The following is a 15,414-nucleotide window of genomic DNA, read 5'->3' on the forward strand; positions in this document are numbered from 1 at the left end:
TCAAGTGCAGACATTCTAGCCCTGCTTTTGTGACATGGTCAAAAGAAGAATCAGCATCTTCCTCCTATGAACACACAGTTAAGCCAAGTGTTCTTTTCTTTATGGGATGTGGACACTACCAGAAAGCAAATCTGCATCAACCAAGCACCTTCTCACCACTGATTGGAAAGAATTTCTAAGGGAAAAAATTCTCCAATAGAAAGGATTTCTGGGTGCTCGACCTGACACACCATGGCCTTCTTGTGTTAACTGTGGGATGCTACTCTTGCATAATGCTGTGAATCGGGCACAAGAGTACCCTTCACTTCCAAGCGCTGACACCCAACTGAGGTGAGACCTAAGAACAAGTAATCACCATACAATACAGTAAGGGTAAAGCAGAGAAGTAACGCAGAAATAGTAAACTACCTTATTTGGGTAGCAGAGACGGCTTTGCAGAGGTGATGACTAATGTGCGACGGGAAGAATTACAGGATCTAACCAGGGGACTCTGGGGTCTCCCTGCGCACTCCCCATCAGTCTGCTACCTTCGGTCACCACCTCTAAACTGATGACTCCCCAGGACATGCCTCCAGTCCAGTCTCCCTTCTGACATCCAGCTCCTGGCATAAACTACCTCTATGCTGGCTGATGACTTATAGGCAACTCGCTCAATATGCACCTGTGAGCCTCTGCTCAGTCGCGCCTGACTCTTTGAGACCCCATGAACTGGAGCCCACCAGGCTCCTCTGTCCATGGCATTTTCCAGGCAAGAATACGGGAGCAGGTTACCATTTCCTTCCCCAGGGGATCTCCCACATTCACATCTGAACCTCAATTCCTGATTTCTCCCCAAAGCTCTCAGTTACCTATCGCAGCAACCTGATACACTGTCCAAGCTAAAGACTCAATCTTACTGCCTCTCTCATTTCCTATGTCCCACTACTCACCGCCTTCAGTTCCCTCTCAAACTAGCCTCCACAGAGTAACCAGATATTCTTTTTAAAACGCCAATATGATCACATCATTCCTTTGTATAAACCTCCCAGTGGTTTCCTGTGGCTCTTAGGCTAAAGACCAAAATCCACAAGACAGTTCTGCGTAATTTTTCTCCCTGTCCCTTCAGGTTTATCTCGGCTCCCTCTCCCTCTCATTTGCTATGTTCAAGACACAGTGGCTTTTCAGTTCTTTGAACACGCCACGCCGCCTGCTCCACCTCAGGATCTTCGTTCCCACCACTCCCAGTGGCCAAGAGCCCCCTCTTTTTCTCTTTGCCAAGCTATCTAACTCCTACTTACCCTTCATACCTCAACAGACACAGGACCTGAGGGAGGCTATCCCTAACTGCCCTTTCTCCATCAAATCTAACTGAAGGCCAGACCTCAGTCTAACCATAGTCCAGACCTCACCATCGACAGCCTCCTATCCGGTCTTCCAACTTCTACTCTAGCCTCTGGTGGCCTATCATCTACAGAGCAGATAGTGTGCTTTTTTAAAAATGAAAAATGAGGTCACACCAATTCTTGGCTTAAAACCTTTGGACAGTTTCCCATCACACTTAAAAATTCAGTGATCTTACTATATCATTCTAGGAGCCAGATCTGATAAAAACACACATAATCTAGATATATAACTGATAGGCAACCAAAGAAAGAAAGACTGACCATCATTTTCTGAATTGTTTAATTTTTAATAAACAGAATGCTTATCAAAGCATATTTTAGTTAGAAAACTTAAGAACAATTGAAAACTTAACTTCCCTATAAGCATTTCCTCTTTGGATCTTTGAAAATAAATTTCTTGATTTTAAGAACCAAGCTGAAGTATTCACCAGGAACCTGATATACCAGAACTTGATATTCTTTGCATTTTTTGTGCTAATTCAAGAAAGAAAGAAAAGAAAGGGGAAAAATCACATAGTTTCAGGTGATCAAACTTTTTTTTCACTTTCTTGGAAAAAAAAAAAAAAAGTTTGGCTGCACGGCTCGGCTCATGGGATCTTAGATCCCCGACCAGGTATTGAACCTGGCCCTGGGCAGTGAAAGCGTGGAGTCCTAACCACTGAGCAACCAGGCAAGTCCCCTACTTTCACATTTTAAATACTGATCTGGAGGATGCTTCAAGTACTCCCTCCCTTGACAGAGCTCTGCTTGCTCTAGGCAGTATCTGGGAAGCACGTAACAAACCCAGAATACAAGAGTTTGTCTTCTCCCGGCATCCTGAGATTTAGTATCAGACAGCAGTGGCCTTTCTATTTCAGAAGAGTGACACAACCCAGGGAGCTGCTCCTGTGGTCTCATTTGGGAAGTCGGCACATTTGGTCTGAGGCCTTGACATCCACGGACATAGGCAACATTAGAACAGTTAAAAGAATGAATTTTAGTGTCAGATCCAAATTTCAGCTCCACTGGCTCTGCTACTTAATAGCTGGTTGACTTCTTTCACCATAAAATGGGTATAATAGTAGTAACTCACCCAAAAAAGTTATTGTGAAGATTTAATGAATTAATACACAGAAAGTACTCGGAATAGTCCCGAGCACAGAGTAAGCACCATGTAAGGGTTTGCTGCTATTTTGATTACATCAGAGGTGAAGTCTGAGAGCCACCCAGACTTGTTATCCAGATCTGGCAGTCAAGCAAGCTACAGCTGTTGGTGTCTTTCCCTTCACCAGTCAAATCCTGCCAGACAGCCACTCCTGGCACCTAGCCAAACCTGAATAATGTACCTGTATGAGTCATACAGTTTCAGGTTTCCTCAGCACTTGATTTACATTATGGTCATATATTTTGCAGTACACATAAATCACTGTAGGTTTCTATTGGAGGCAAAGTGGTATTAAAATAACAACAGAATTAAAACCAAAAAAAGTTCTGTTCATATCCTGACTTTGCCAGCAATGGACAACTCAATTTTTCTGTAACTTGGTCTTCCTCACTTTTATGACACCTACCTCAATAGATTTGTTATGACCTTGGAATGTTACATGAAAACTTCCTTGTAAAATATAAAGCGCTAGATGTTTTAAAAAACATTGCATATCACTGTAGAAGGATTTGAAATACCCACTTCAAAAACAATGATTGGCAAAGCACTTTTTAGCATTATTACTCCATTCAGAGGGACATTTTAATATTTGTGCTTCCAGCATCCTACTGTATCAGCTCTCAGACATTCCCCCTACACGGTAAATCAAGAGTAAACTGCATGGGGGACTCCCTGATGGTCCAGTGGCTAAGACTCCTCGTTCCTAATGCTGAGGGGCTGGGATCTCGTTCCTCTGGTAAGGGAACTAGATCCCACATGCTGCAATGAAGACCTGGCACTGTCAAATAAATTAATAAAAATAAATTTAAAAAAGAAAAAGTAAACTGCATGGTATTAGGAGAGAAAAGAAGGGGGAAAAATAAGTCTAGTTGTTAACCTTAATGTGAAAAATGTTGCAGGTATCTGAGCCTGTAATACTGGCAAATGTTTATATGTATTTGTAAAATGTACCTGGCTGAGAGGATGAAGGAACGTTCTACACTTTCGATCTTAAGTTCATTCTGATATGCTTCTTGGGTGGGTTTTCTGACCTGGAAGAAAGCAAAACGAACTGAGCAGACATTTCCTATGGAAAACCTCATCTCTGATGTGCAGTTAAAACTGCCCAATGCTCTCCCTCATCTGCTCCAGAAGAATGTAAACACCCACATACTCAAAGGCCCAACATTCCCATCTTCAGGCCTTTGCTCACCCTATTCCCTCTCCCAAGAATGCCTTTCCCCACATCTCAGTGTGGCCAGATGTGACGTACTCTGTTAAGATTCTTGGCTCTTCCTCCAAAAAGACTTCCTCAAGTCTCACTCGTTTCTCACTGCCAACTATCTCTCCACCATGTCCCATGGAAAGCTACACGTTCTTTATTTTCTGAGCTCCCACAAACTTTGTGCCTTTACAGTGATTATTTATTACCATCTATTTTATAGCTGTTGATATGCAGTGTATTTGCTTCCCCACTAGCTGCTAAACTCATGGGGGTTTAGAGCAAAGGTGGAGACAAAAGAATCCTGCTTCAATTCATCTTTGTATTTTTCACTAAGTCATTAACATGTTTTGTTTATAGCAGTTCTCAGGAAATATCCTGTAACTAAATTAATATACGAGGGAAAAAATGAACACGTGAACACATGAACAGGAACACATGGAGACAGGAGAGAGAAGGATTATGAGAAAATGATCATTGTAGGGATTTTTCTCTAAATACATCTGGGTTAAAATATACATATATATCTTCTAACAGATGCACAGACCTTCATTCCAGCCAATGATAGCATGTTGTTCAGTTTGTACATCCCAGACTGCACTGGTGTTGTATACAACAGGGCATCATTAAACTGAAAGTAGAAACATTTCATAGGACAAAGTAAAGCAAGAAATTTTATCTACAAAGATACTGGTAAGACACAGGAATAAAGGAACAAAATTACCTCTTTGCTTCAAACTCTCTCAATGAAATACTTAGATTCTGCTTATAAAATCAGAACCACCTAGGATGTTCTATTAGTATATCACTAGAAGGCCATTTCTGGAAAATGTGCTTTCTGAGTTCTATAAGAAATTTGACATTTTCTGAATTCTAAATCCCACTAAGGAACTATAATCTGCCAAAACAAAACACCGACAGAATCAATTTTTCCAAATCAGACATGAAATAAACTAGATTCAAAAAGGAAGTAAATTTCTACTTATGCGCCATACAAGACTTTGTTTCCTATACTTGACATGCAAATAAGCACTCCAGACAGTCAAAGATCCCACTAAAACTGCTATTTGAATGTGCCAAGCTAATCTGGCCTGAACAGAGGTCTCCTTTCCCTAAGCAATTACCCCTGCCTTGGGTTCAACAGCAACACACATGGCCACTTACCAGGAAAAACATTCGGGGCTGCATGACTTTCCGAGACAGCTTCATCAGAATTCCTTCTTTGAGAAAAACCTGATTCATCCAAACGAACGCCCATTTAGTACCATCACAACTACAATATATGTATACATGTAATTTCCTTTTCAACCTTCTTTACCCAGATTTTTTGTGTGGAGGCTGGGTAGCATAGTTTCCTTGTGGCTTTTTACAGCCATGGTTTCTTTTAAAACCCTTAAAGTCATTTAGGAATTGAATAAGCCAGCAGAATTCTATAAAGCCAATATTGACCCCAGGGGTACCATGTCATCTAAAATGTAATTGACTGAGTGTGTACTTTATCCCAAGGCTGAGCCAACATCCTGACAATTGCACTTTGTAAATTTCCTGAATTCATTCCCTTAGCCACTTTTGTGCTCCAGGAAGAGCATCAGAACACCAATAATTTTCCCCTCCTCTCAAAATTCACTCTTACATTAAAGATTTGAAATGAAATTGTCTTTAACGCTGTGTGAGGTCAGCTAGGATTATACAATAAAACGATCCTATTTAATCAGATACTCTGTGGGGTCCATTGCCATTCTCCTAATTGAATTGGACTTCTTGTTACAGTGACTTAAATCATGCATGTTTTTAAAGGATAGAATGAAGGCAGTTAATCCAGATTGGGTCACTGAAGACTAACAATAACAAAAAACCTATTTTCATAACTCAAATGAAAATAGTTACAAATGGTGACTAAATCCATTGTATTAAGCTTGTAAAAGGCAATCTAAAACACTCACCCGTCCAGGCTGAACTATTTCATGGTGTCCATTTAAGCTGTACTGAATTTGCATAAGTTTCTGGAAGTTGTCCTACAGAAAGAGAATGCAGAGCATATGAAGGCATAAGCTCCCAGGTACAACAGTACAACAGCCACTGAAATGAAGATACTTACTCCTTGCTTCATGGTGTCATTGGCGTGGTTGGCTACCTCTATAACAACAGCAAGGGCATCTAAAACACGTAGGAACAGAAGGGGCATTTGATCACCATCATTACCAATGAAATGCAACATTGACCAATTCCAGGTAACAAGACGGCTAGTGGAAGAGCTCAGTTAACTGTGCGTGGGCAGAAATATACATGGTGAAGTTCGATGAGAGCAAAACCAAGGGAAAACAGGCAAAAACAGTACTTATGAAAAGAAAGGAGCCAAAGACAGACTCTGAAGACACATTATAGGGAATTCCCTGGCAGCCCAATGGTTAGGACTGCCATTGCAGGGAGTACGGGTTCAACCTCTGATCAGGGAGCCAAGAACCGATAACCATGCAGTCTGGCCAAAACCAAAAAAGACACATTATAGACCATGCATATCAGCAGCAGGGAGTCAGGATTGTTTTGCACTGAGATTTGAGCTGTTGGAGACCACAAGGATATGAATAGGATTTAACTGGAAGCTGAGGACCACTCCAGGATAAACTGCCTTGACAGACGAGGATCCTGGGATAGGAAACCAGAATTATGAGAACCTTCGATTTAAGGTCAGGGCTTAGCTGTCTTCTCTTAGTCTGATCCCAAGAGGGAAAAATGCCACATGGAAGCATACTGTATCTTAGGAAATTACACACATTATTTTGTGAGTTGGGTTACTGAGCCTCACCTGTGTTTTATTCTTTTTATTAACTTTTTGCCTTATATCAAATGTTTCTGAATGTCTCACTCAGTCTTACCATCTTCATTATACATATAAAGGAAAAAGTGTCCCTTGTCTCCTTTTGGGCCATGGCTGTTCTCAATACAAGACAGCAGTGTTCCCCTAGGGAATGCCTGGATATGTGTAAGATAACTTCTGTTTGTCACAGTGATGGGAAGGTCCACTGGCCTTTTGTGGGAAGGAGCCAGGGATGTTAAATATCCTGCAATGCTAATTAGCAATCCCCACAAAGAAAGCTATCCCATAGCACAGGAGCACTTCCACAGAGAAAAACTGTTCAAGAGGGAAGCATACTCTCCTGAGCCTGGTGTGCCAGTGACAGTAACTGTCAATGAAAGGATTATTTTTTTAAATCGATTTCTGGAAAAGGTTTGAGGTTTTTTTTTTGGACCAGCTACTATACCTACTGGGATTCCCTGATGGCTCAGATGCTAAGAATCTGCTGGTAATCTGCAGGAGATCCAGGTTTGATCCACGGATTGGAAAGATCCCCTGGAGAAGGGAATGGCTACCCACTCCAGTATTCTTGCCTAGAGAATTCCATGGACAGAGGAGGCTGCTGGGCTACAGTCCACGGGGTCACAAAGAGTTGGACATGACTGAGGGACTAACTATACCTTCTAAGGGATACTCTTTCTGGTATCGACCCTGGAGGTTTCTGTAGCCTTTGAATATATTATGGGGCTTTCCTGGCAGTACAGTGGGTAAGAATCCACCTGCTAATGTGGGGAACATGGGTTCGATCCCTGATCTGGGACGATTCCACATGCCGCGAAGCAGCTAAGCCTGCGCGGCACCACTACTGACCCCATATACTGCAGCCACTGAAGCCTGCGCGCCTAGAGCCTGTACTCTGCAACAAGAGAAGCCACCACGATGAGTGGCCTGCTCTCCGCAACCAACAGTAACTCTGCTCACTGCAACCAGAGAAAGCCCACTCACAGCAACGAAGACCCAGTGCAACCAAAAATAAATGTGTTATCATCACCTTTATTCATGGAAAGCAGTATCTTCTTATACAGATTCCAACCACATATTGGAATTTGCTGCAGTTGGCACTCATCATGGAAGATATCAAGAGGTGAGGCTAGACACATTCCCTGCTTTCTGACCTGCCTGAACTCCCAGTGGACAGGGACAAAGGCTTGACGATTTAATGAATGGATGAAGTACTAAAGCTGCTGCTATTTGGTCACCCGGCCTCCAGGCTCTGACTTCTCCCACCCATTCTGCAACCCTACTCTTCCCATGTCATCCCTTTACAAGGCCCTGTGTGACTCTGTCCCTTTAACTCTTCTGCTCACCTTCCAAAGCTATATTATCAACAGTCTCATTTTCTCTTGCCCTTGGGCAATCTCATCACTGCACTGCATTGCCTCTGGCCATACAGAACATGTCACCATTCACTGCTTATTCTAAGCCATGTCTTTGCAGAAATGTGTAATTTCCTTTAAACAAGCTCCTTAATCACTGCCCTGCCTCTGTTTTACTGGCAAAATGGACCTAACAATGCACTTTCTTTGAAGGCAGAAGCCCTGGGACAGATGTTTTCTTGAGGCCTGATCTGTTCAAATCTGTCTAAAATATTTATCTTCCTGATGTCCATTCTTCCTCTCGTCCACCATCTCCAGTCAATTCATCTCTGGTTCCTCCTTCCTCTAAGTAGAACTCTGCCTCTTCAATTCTCACACTTTGTTCCCTCTTTCAAATGATTCTATACTGCTCAGCGCATTCTTACTTTAAAGCTATCTGCTTTGTTCGTTACCTGAAGGGTATCACAGACGTCCTTCTTCAACTAAATCATGTTCACCAAAGACAAGAAGCATGTTCTAGTCCCCACTCCAATCTTTTCCTTTAAAAAGGCACCCTTTAAAGCATAACACTTGTGAATAGAAAATGTTAGAGAAAAAGAAGTAAAATGACTAATAGAATGAATAAGAATCCCTACAGAATGGGTTAAAGACCTTTCAGGTTTGTAATCTGATAATGTCAAGGACGATGCACAAGAATGTGATCAAAATTCATAAGATGAATGGAGTGGAGATGGATTTGTCTAGGGTGTTTCTGTAGATTAGAACCAGGGATATACCGATGACATTTAAAAGAGGTAGTTTGGGAGTAAATAGAAAAAAACACTACTATCCCAAATGGAATTAAATCCTTGTGTGTGTGTGTGAAAGACAGAGAAAGAGAGAGAGAGACAGACATACTTGCATGCATACGCGTGTGTACACACACACACACACACACACACACACACACACACACACACACACACAGTGGATTATCCCAAGAATATCAATGAATCCCTTGTACTGTACTAGACTATTTCCCATATGTACTACTGGGGTAAGGAGTGGAAGGATGACAAAGCTAATGCCCATCTTTAAACAGCCCCAGAGTAATAGATTATTTTAGACCTTACCTCTAATTTGTACTGTTTGGTCACTTCATGGACTCATGATTTTAAATCCTGAAAGGACGCTGCAGATCAATTGGTTCAATCTCTGCTTTCGAAAGCTGGTGGACATTTAGTGAAGGTGAATGCACCCTGGCACAGACAGACTGAGCCCAGGAGGACGAAGCTTCCTGACCACACAGCATGCTGGGACCACCCTTTCAGGAGGCTGGCTCTCACGGCTGCCTGCCCATGGGCATCTTTGGTCCCTATAATTTCACCTGCTTCCAGGCCACTAACACTTTATCTAGTTCTATCTTCATCTGGCCAAAACAGAGTTTAAAAAGGCTTGTTATGAATAAAACACAGTTTTGTACATGGGTTTTGTTACATTTTTACTTTCTAGGTCCAAATGAATGTAACATAAAAACTTCTAACACATGAGACCACAGGAATCATTTACCTTGAGTGTCTCTGTAATCTCCAGAGTCTTCTAAGAGATTTTTCAAATAATCTAGAAAAGGAAAAAAAAAAAAAAAAAATATATATATATATATATATATAGTATTTAGTACACTAAAGTACTAAGGAAAAAAAAATCAGTCAGCCTTATTAGTCAGACCAATAAGTCAGCCTTATTGGTTAATATACACATTCATTCTGGTTGTGCTAACTTTCTAAAAATGAAAGACTAAAGCCCTGGGGTCAATTTGAAATCAGGACACAGAATCAGAGCTAAGAAAGAGCCTAGAGGTTGCACTGGTGATTTTAGAGATGAGTAACTGGGCTACTGAGGACACGTCTCACCCAAGTAATCCCACCTCTTTGTGGCAGAGCCAAGATCAGAATCCAGGTCTCCAGCTCAACACTTTTACTCCAACACACAGTAAATCCCAAGATCAGATGTACGTCTAGTTCCAAAATTCAAGCATTAATAAACTGAATGCCTAAGGGACTCAGATTCATCAATCTTAAGAGTCTAATAATGCCCAGAATACATACCAAAAAAATGCAATATGTGTGTCTAGACCAATGGTTCTCAAATGGGGGCAACTTTGCCCCCCACCCCCCTCCCAAGACATTTGAAAATGACTGAAGATATTTCTGATTATCACAACTGGGTGAAAGGGGACACCGCTGGCATTGAGGGGTTAGAGGCAAGAGATGTCGCCTTCACATCTTCCAAATGCACAGGATTGTCCTAATGTCAACTTTAGGACACTGTCAACAGGGCTGCAGTGAAGAAACCCTGGTCCAGATGAAGATGGTCTGTAAATGAGCAACATGGTACACGGCAGCTCTTGCAACACAAAATAAATTAAGGCAATAGGTTATATTTAATTTGTCTTTAACACCAAGGAATATTGCTGGATTTCAAAGTGACACTTCCAGCTGAGAAATGCTAGACGACTTAACTATCAAATTAAAACAAATCCCATTTCCTATAATTTCAAGACCCCACTACGTGGTCCCTGCTGACTGTTCTGATTTCCTTTCTTGCTACTGCCTTACACCAGCCCTTTGTTCTTATTAAAGTTTGATTCTGCACAATTTCTTAAACACTTCCTGTGTGTTCCCTGGCTCTATACCTTTTGTCTTTAATGCGCTATTCTTCTGAATCCTTTCTCTGTCTCTGCATATAAAAATTCTACTCATAATTCATCAAGGCTCATCTCAAATTCCTCCTCCCCTACCAAATTTTCCATTTGAAAGAACTATTCTTTCCCTTTGAATAATACATAACACAGCAGTTACTCACTGTATGCCTTCTATCATTTTGTTTTTCATTAGATTCAAGGCTCCTTGTGGGCAGGGCCTGGCCACATCTGATATCATCTTTCTATCTCTCATACCACTTCGCCAGAGACTTGGCATACAAGGGACAAGAAATACTTAATGAATTTTTTAAAAATGATTTTTTTCATATAGGATTTTGTCTTAGTGGGTAAAAGGCAATAAAAGCTAAAATCAATCCTAATTCCTGTGGGAGCTGGGAAATGGAAAGAGGAAAGGCATATTAAAAGACTGAATGCATTTTATCAGATCCAGTCTCCACTACGAGATACTGTAGATGACATTAAGCCTCTGTGAGCCACAACACAGGTTCTATCTTGCCAGACACCATCACACCACTTGCGCCCCCCAGGTGGGCGCTAGTGGTAATGAACACGCCTGCCAACGCAGGAGACGTAAGAGATGCAGTTTTGACCCCTGAGTCAGGAAGCTCCTGGAGGAGGGTATGGTAACCCACTCCAATATTCTGGCTTGGAGAGTCCCATGAACAGAGGAGCCTGGCAGGCTACAGTCCATGGGGTTGCAAAGAGTCAGACACAACTGAAGTGAGTTAGTACCATGCAATCTCCATTTAGCAATATTATGGAACAAATATAATTTCATGCTCAAAAAGGCACAAAGAGAAACTTGCACATTGGTGCCAGCTTTTCAAACTTAACAGATGACATAAACATACACACCCAACTGTTGAAACTATACTTCTTTGAGACACTGATCTAAGGACCTGTGTAAGTCTAGACACGCACACTGAAACTACGCAGCCCTGGCAGGAAGTCATGGCGAGATACTGTGGGAGACGGCATTAAGCTTCTGTGAGCCACAGCAGAGGTTCTATCTCGCCAGAGGCCATCACAAGCAACTTAGACCCAAAACTAATCCGAACACACACTGGAGAGCATTCTTCCAATCAAATAAGAAAATCTCCAAAACTAACAAAATATATTGACCGTACACTATACTTAGCCTCATCCAGGGATGAAAAATGAATTTAATCTCACTCTGACCCCACTCAGAATGCATTCCCTGTATAAGTCATCTTTTGTGAATTCAAATATTTAACTTTTCCATGAGAGTGACAGGGTTAGGAAGAAAACCATACTCTTTTTAGGCTACCTCATTAATCAAAAGGGATGTTCCTTTAAGCCTGGGGAGCAGAAGAGTGCAGAAATGAAAGCAGATTTACCTAAGCATCAGATTCACAGCAAGTTCCTATTTTGTCTTTGATTCTTGTTCTTTAATACAGAAACATATCCATGCAAACTGAGACATTTCTCTAAACCAAAAGAGGTCACTGGAGGTTGTCCATATTAGGAAATCCTGACCTCAGAATCACTATGCTAAGCCTGATAAGTTTCTGAGTTGCATTTTCTTCCCTTGTACTCAAGTTCAGCTACTGCTCGCCAACCTAAACTTTTAGGAACAAAGTGGAAAGACACAGATTGGCTGAGCAAAAACCCCACCACAAAGCTGTTGCAAAATCATACTATTAATCAAGGAGATAATGGGGTTAGGTTTACTTTCCTTGCCAATTAAAAAACACAACAACTTAAAATTCAACTTTCAAAATTCAGCTTTCCAAAAGTGAATTTTAGAATTTCAACTTTCTAATGTATTCATCCGTATTTTCAGGTTATCTCATTGCAGTACATCTTCCTTTTGAGAACTTTTACCTTTTCTAGGAAGACCCAGCCATGAGCCCCTCAGTTAAGAATCACTCCATGCCCTAACTACAGAATGAGCAGGAGACTGATCACCCTCTGAGTCAGACGGAAGGAGCAATGAAATCACCAGCTGTCCCAGTGAGTGTCATAACCCAGGTGAAACACAGGAAGGGAGACGAGACAGACACGCCTGCATTGGTCATATGGAATTGTTCACTACATATCATTTAGGTCCTAGTATCCTGCTGCCACCTGATGCGAATAACTGACTCATTTGAAAAGACCCTGATGCTGGGAAAGATTGAAGACGGGAGGAGAAGGGGACGACAGAGGGTGAGATGGTTGGATGGCATCATCGACTCAATGGACATGAATTTGAGTAAGCTCCAGGAGTTGGTGATGGACAGGGAAGCCTGGTGTGTTGCAGTCCATGGAGTTGCAAAGAGTTGGACATGACTGAGCAACTGAACTGAACTGATCCTGACGGAGATCATTTTAAAAAATGAGAACACAGGAGTCATTTCGATTTGCCATGTTGGATTCATAGTATTCCATGACTTTCTTGTTTTCAACAAACCAAGCAAAGCATTTTTCAAAACTTCAGTAATAAAAATGCCTCAAATACTACTGAAGTTATTTATGTCAAAGAAAAACAGGCTGGTGAGGTCTGCATGGGCACCACAAAATGTACTTTCCGGCCACCAGGTGGCACCATTGATTAACAAAGGTTAATTAATCCCCATAATTACCATCACCCAACAGTAGCGGCACAAAACTAACTAATTTAGCATGTGCAGCCTCAAGGATTAAGCAAGTTAATTTTGTCCTCATATATAAGGACATATTCTTCCACGTTCTCATAAAAGAATGAGAACCTAAAAAACACCATATCTTGTTAGACCTCTTAAGTTTTCAATATATGGACTCCTAGTAAGCCTTACCATTCCTTGATTGCCTAATCAATGAATAAGCAACTTAAAGCAGAAAACTATTCAGAGGTATAGTAACAATTTCCTAAAGAAGAGTCATCTGTGAGAATCAGGGACTTTTTAATTCAACAGCACCCAGTCAGATTCCTGGACTGTTTGCTCAGAAAAGGTTGATGGCAAAGAACAGAGGAAATGAGCATACACAAAGGAAATGAGCTGAGTGTTTCGAATCTGAGGACATGGTTCTATGGTGTCAGGTACCCCTTTAAACACAAATGCTAAACTGTGGATTGCAGGAGGACCAGGAGCCTGATTCATTACTCTTCTATTACCAGCATCTAAAATAATATGCAATAAAATTGCATATTCAGCAGATGTTTCCTGCATTTATGATGGACTAAATGACATTCACTTAGGGGTTACCACTTTTCGCTCCATATTTTATTAAGCAGCTGAGATGATGCTCGGAGGGTCTGATTAATTAAAAAGTGATCCAGTCTTTGCTCTGATTCTCCTGCTTTTCAAATATGGAGAACTCAGTTGGGAACCCTTCTCAGTTCAGTATGTGGTCCAGAGCTGCCTAAGTTAGTAAAGTGACCTTTCCAGGCTCTCATGCTTACCAATTCATGTTCTTGGAAAGCTGACAATGCCTTTCTGTGAATTAAAAAGACCATTTATTTCTCAGGACTTCCTCCATGGTCCAGTGCGTCCTAATGCAGGAGCTGTGGGTTTGCTCCCTGCTCAGGGAACTAAGATCCCACATGCCTCTAAGATCCCACATACCTCATGGCACAGCCCAAAAGTTTCAAAAAAAATTAAAAAGTCCAATTCTCCTGGGCCGATGCAGTCCTTTCACCAGGGCACCCAATAAGGTGAGCAGAGTGAAAGCTGGACTTGGAACTTGGCGGGGAGTCCATCAGGACATAACCACTTGAGGCAACACTGGCCTATCTTAAGACTTTGATCAGTCTGGTCCAGAGGGGCATGCCCAAAGAACTCACAAACCAAACCTGATGCCAGGCTCATCGTAGAGCAAAATTTTAGAGCAGGTCTTATAATGGACAGACTCTTCCTTCAGTTCCTGTTTAGCAGGACAGGTTGGCTTGGCATATCCAGAATGCCCTTAGAGGAGTCAACCCCAGAAGGAAGTCTCCCAACAAATGTAAACATCCATTATTATTTTTACTTCACTGAGATTGCTTTTCTTCGTGGATAACGTTTTTCAAGCATTAAGGCTGCCAGTTTACCAAGTGAGAATCTCACATATACAGAAATGGCTTCGTTGCGGGCAAGGCCCACTTAAAGAACCTCTTATTCATATTTGGTCCCCACCACCCCAGTTATCCGGAGAAGGCAATGGCACCCCAGTCCAGTACTCTTGCCTGGAAAATCTCATGGACGGAGGAGCCTGGTAGGCTGCAGTCCATGAGGTCGCTAAGAGTCAGACATGACTGAGCGACTTCACTTTCACTTTTCACTCCAGTGTTCTTGCCTGGAGAATCTCAGGGACGGGGGAGCCTGGTGGGCTGCTGTCTATGGGGTCGCACAGAATCAGAGATGACTGAAGTGACTTAGCAGCAGCAGCAGCAGCACCCCAGTTATCAACGAATCACAGCTGCAAATAAAGTATTTTGAAATGCAACAGAACAAGAGCTGAGCTAATTACAATAGGAATTTTGAACGTTATGACCCTCCCATTTCACAAGGATGGAGCTGCCTTATATCAAGGGCTTTGGATTCCTTAGAGACGAAATTCTTTGGCTGGTGTCCAGGACAGCCCTGCCTTTCATCATGTTTTGCTCTAGAGAAAATGTTAGAATGATTTTAGATGTAGAAAATTAGCCCATGGTTTTCAAACAAACACTTGCTAGGCAGAGGTTTTAATTTTCAGAAGCAAAAGTTTCAATATTCAGTGGGGATTTTTAAAAGTCATGCATTAATCTGATTCTGATCTTTTGTCATATCTGTTTATTAGCCTGTTCACAACTCAAATTTATAGCTTCAGAACACTACGGCAGATGTAACACTACGACAGATGTTTTCAA

The 15,414-nt window shown here is 41.7% G+C and overlaps 1 protein-coding gene across 1 annotated transcript in view; it reads right to left on the reverse strand.

Moving 5' to 3' along the window:
• Nucleotides 1-15,414, reverse strand: part of FGD6 (FYVE, RhoGEF and PH domain containing 6) — a 103,507-nt gene that overhangs the window by 11,860 nt on the left and 76,233 nt on the right. Inside the window, exons 9-14 of the mRNA XM_068971209.1 lie at nucleotides 9,449-9,499; nucleotides 5,826-5,884; nucleotides 5,671-5,742; nucleotides 4,892-4,960; nucleotides 4,275-4,358; nucleotides 3,478-3,557 (exon numbers count right to left, since the gene is read on the reverse strand). Of these exons, the coding sequence (XP_068827310.1) occupies nucleotides 3,478-3,557; nucleotides 4,275-4,358; nucleotides 4,892-4,960; nucleotides 5,671-5,742; nucleotides 5,826-5,884; nucleotides 9,449-9,499 (415 nt within the window). The remainder of the gene's footprint in view (nucleotides 1-3,477; nucleotides 3,558-4,274; nucleotides 4,359-4,891; nucleotides 4,961-5,670; nucleotides 5,743-5,825; nucleotides 5,885-9,448; nucleotides 9,500-15,414) is intronic.

Source organism: Capricornis sumatraensis, chromosome 4 (genome assembly GCF_032405125.1).
Source record: "Capricornis sumatraensis isolate serow.1 chromosome 4, serow.2, whole genome shotgun sequence".
Classification (NCBI taxonomy): domain Eukaryota; kingdom Metazoa; phylum Chordata; class Mammalia; order Artiodactyla; family Bovidae; genus Capricornis; species Capricornis sumatraensis.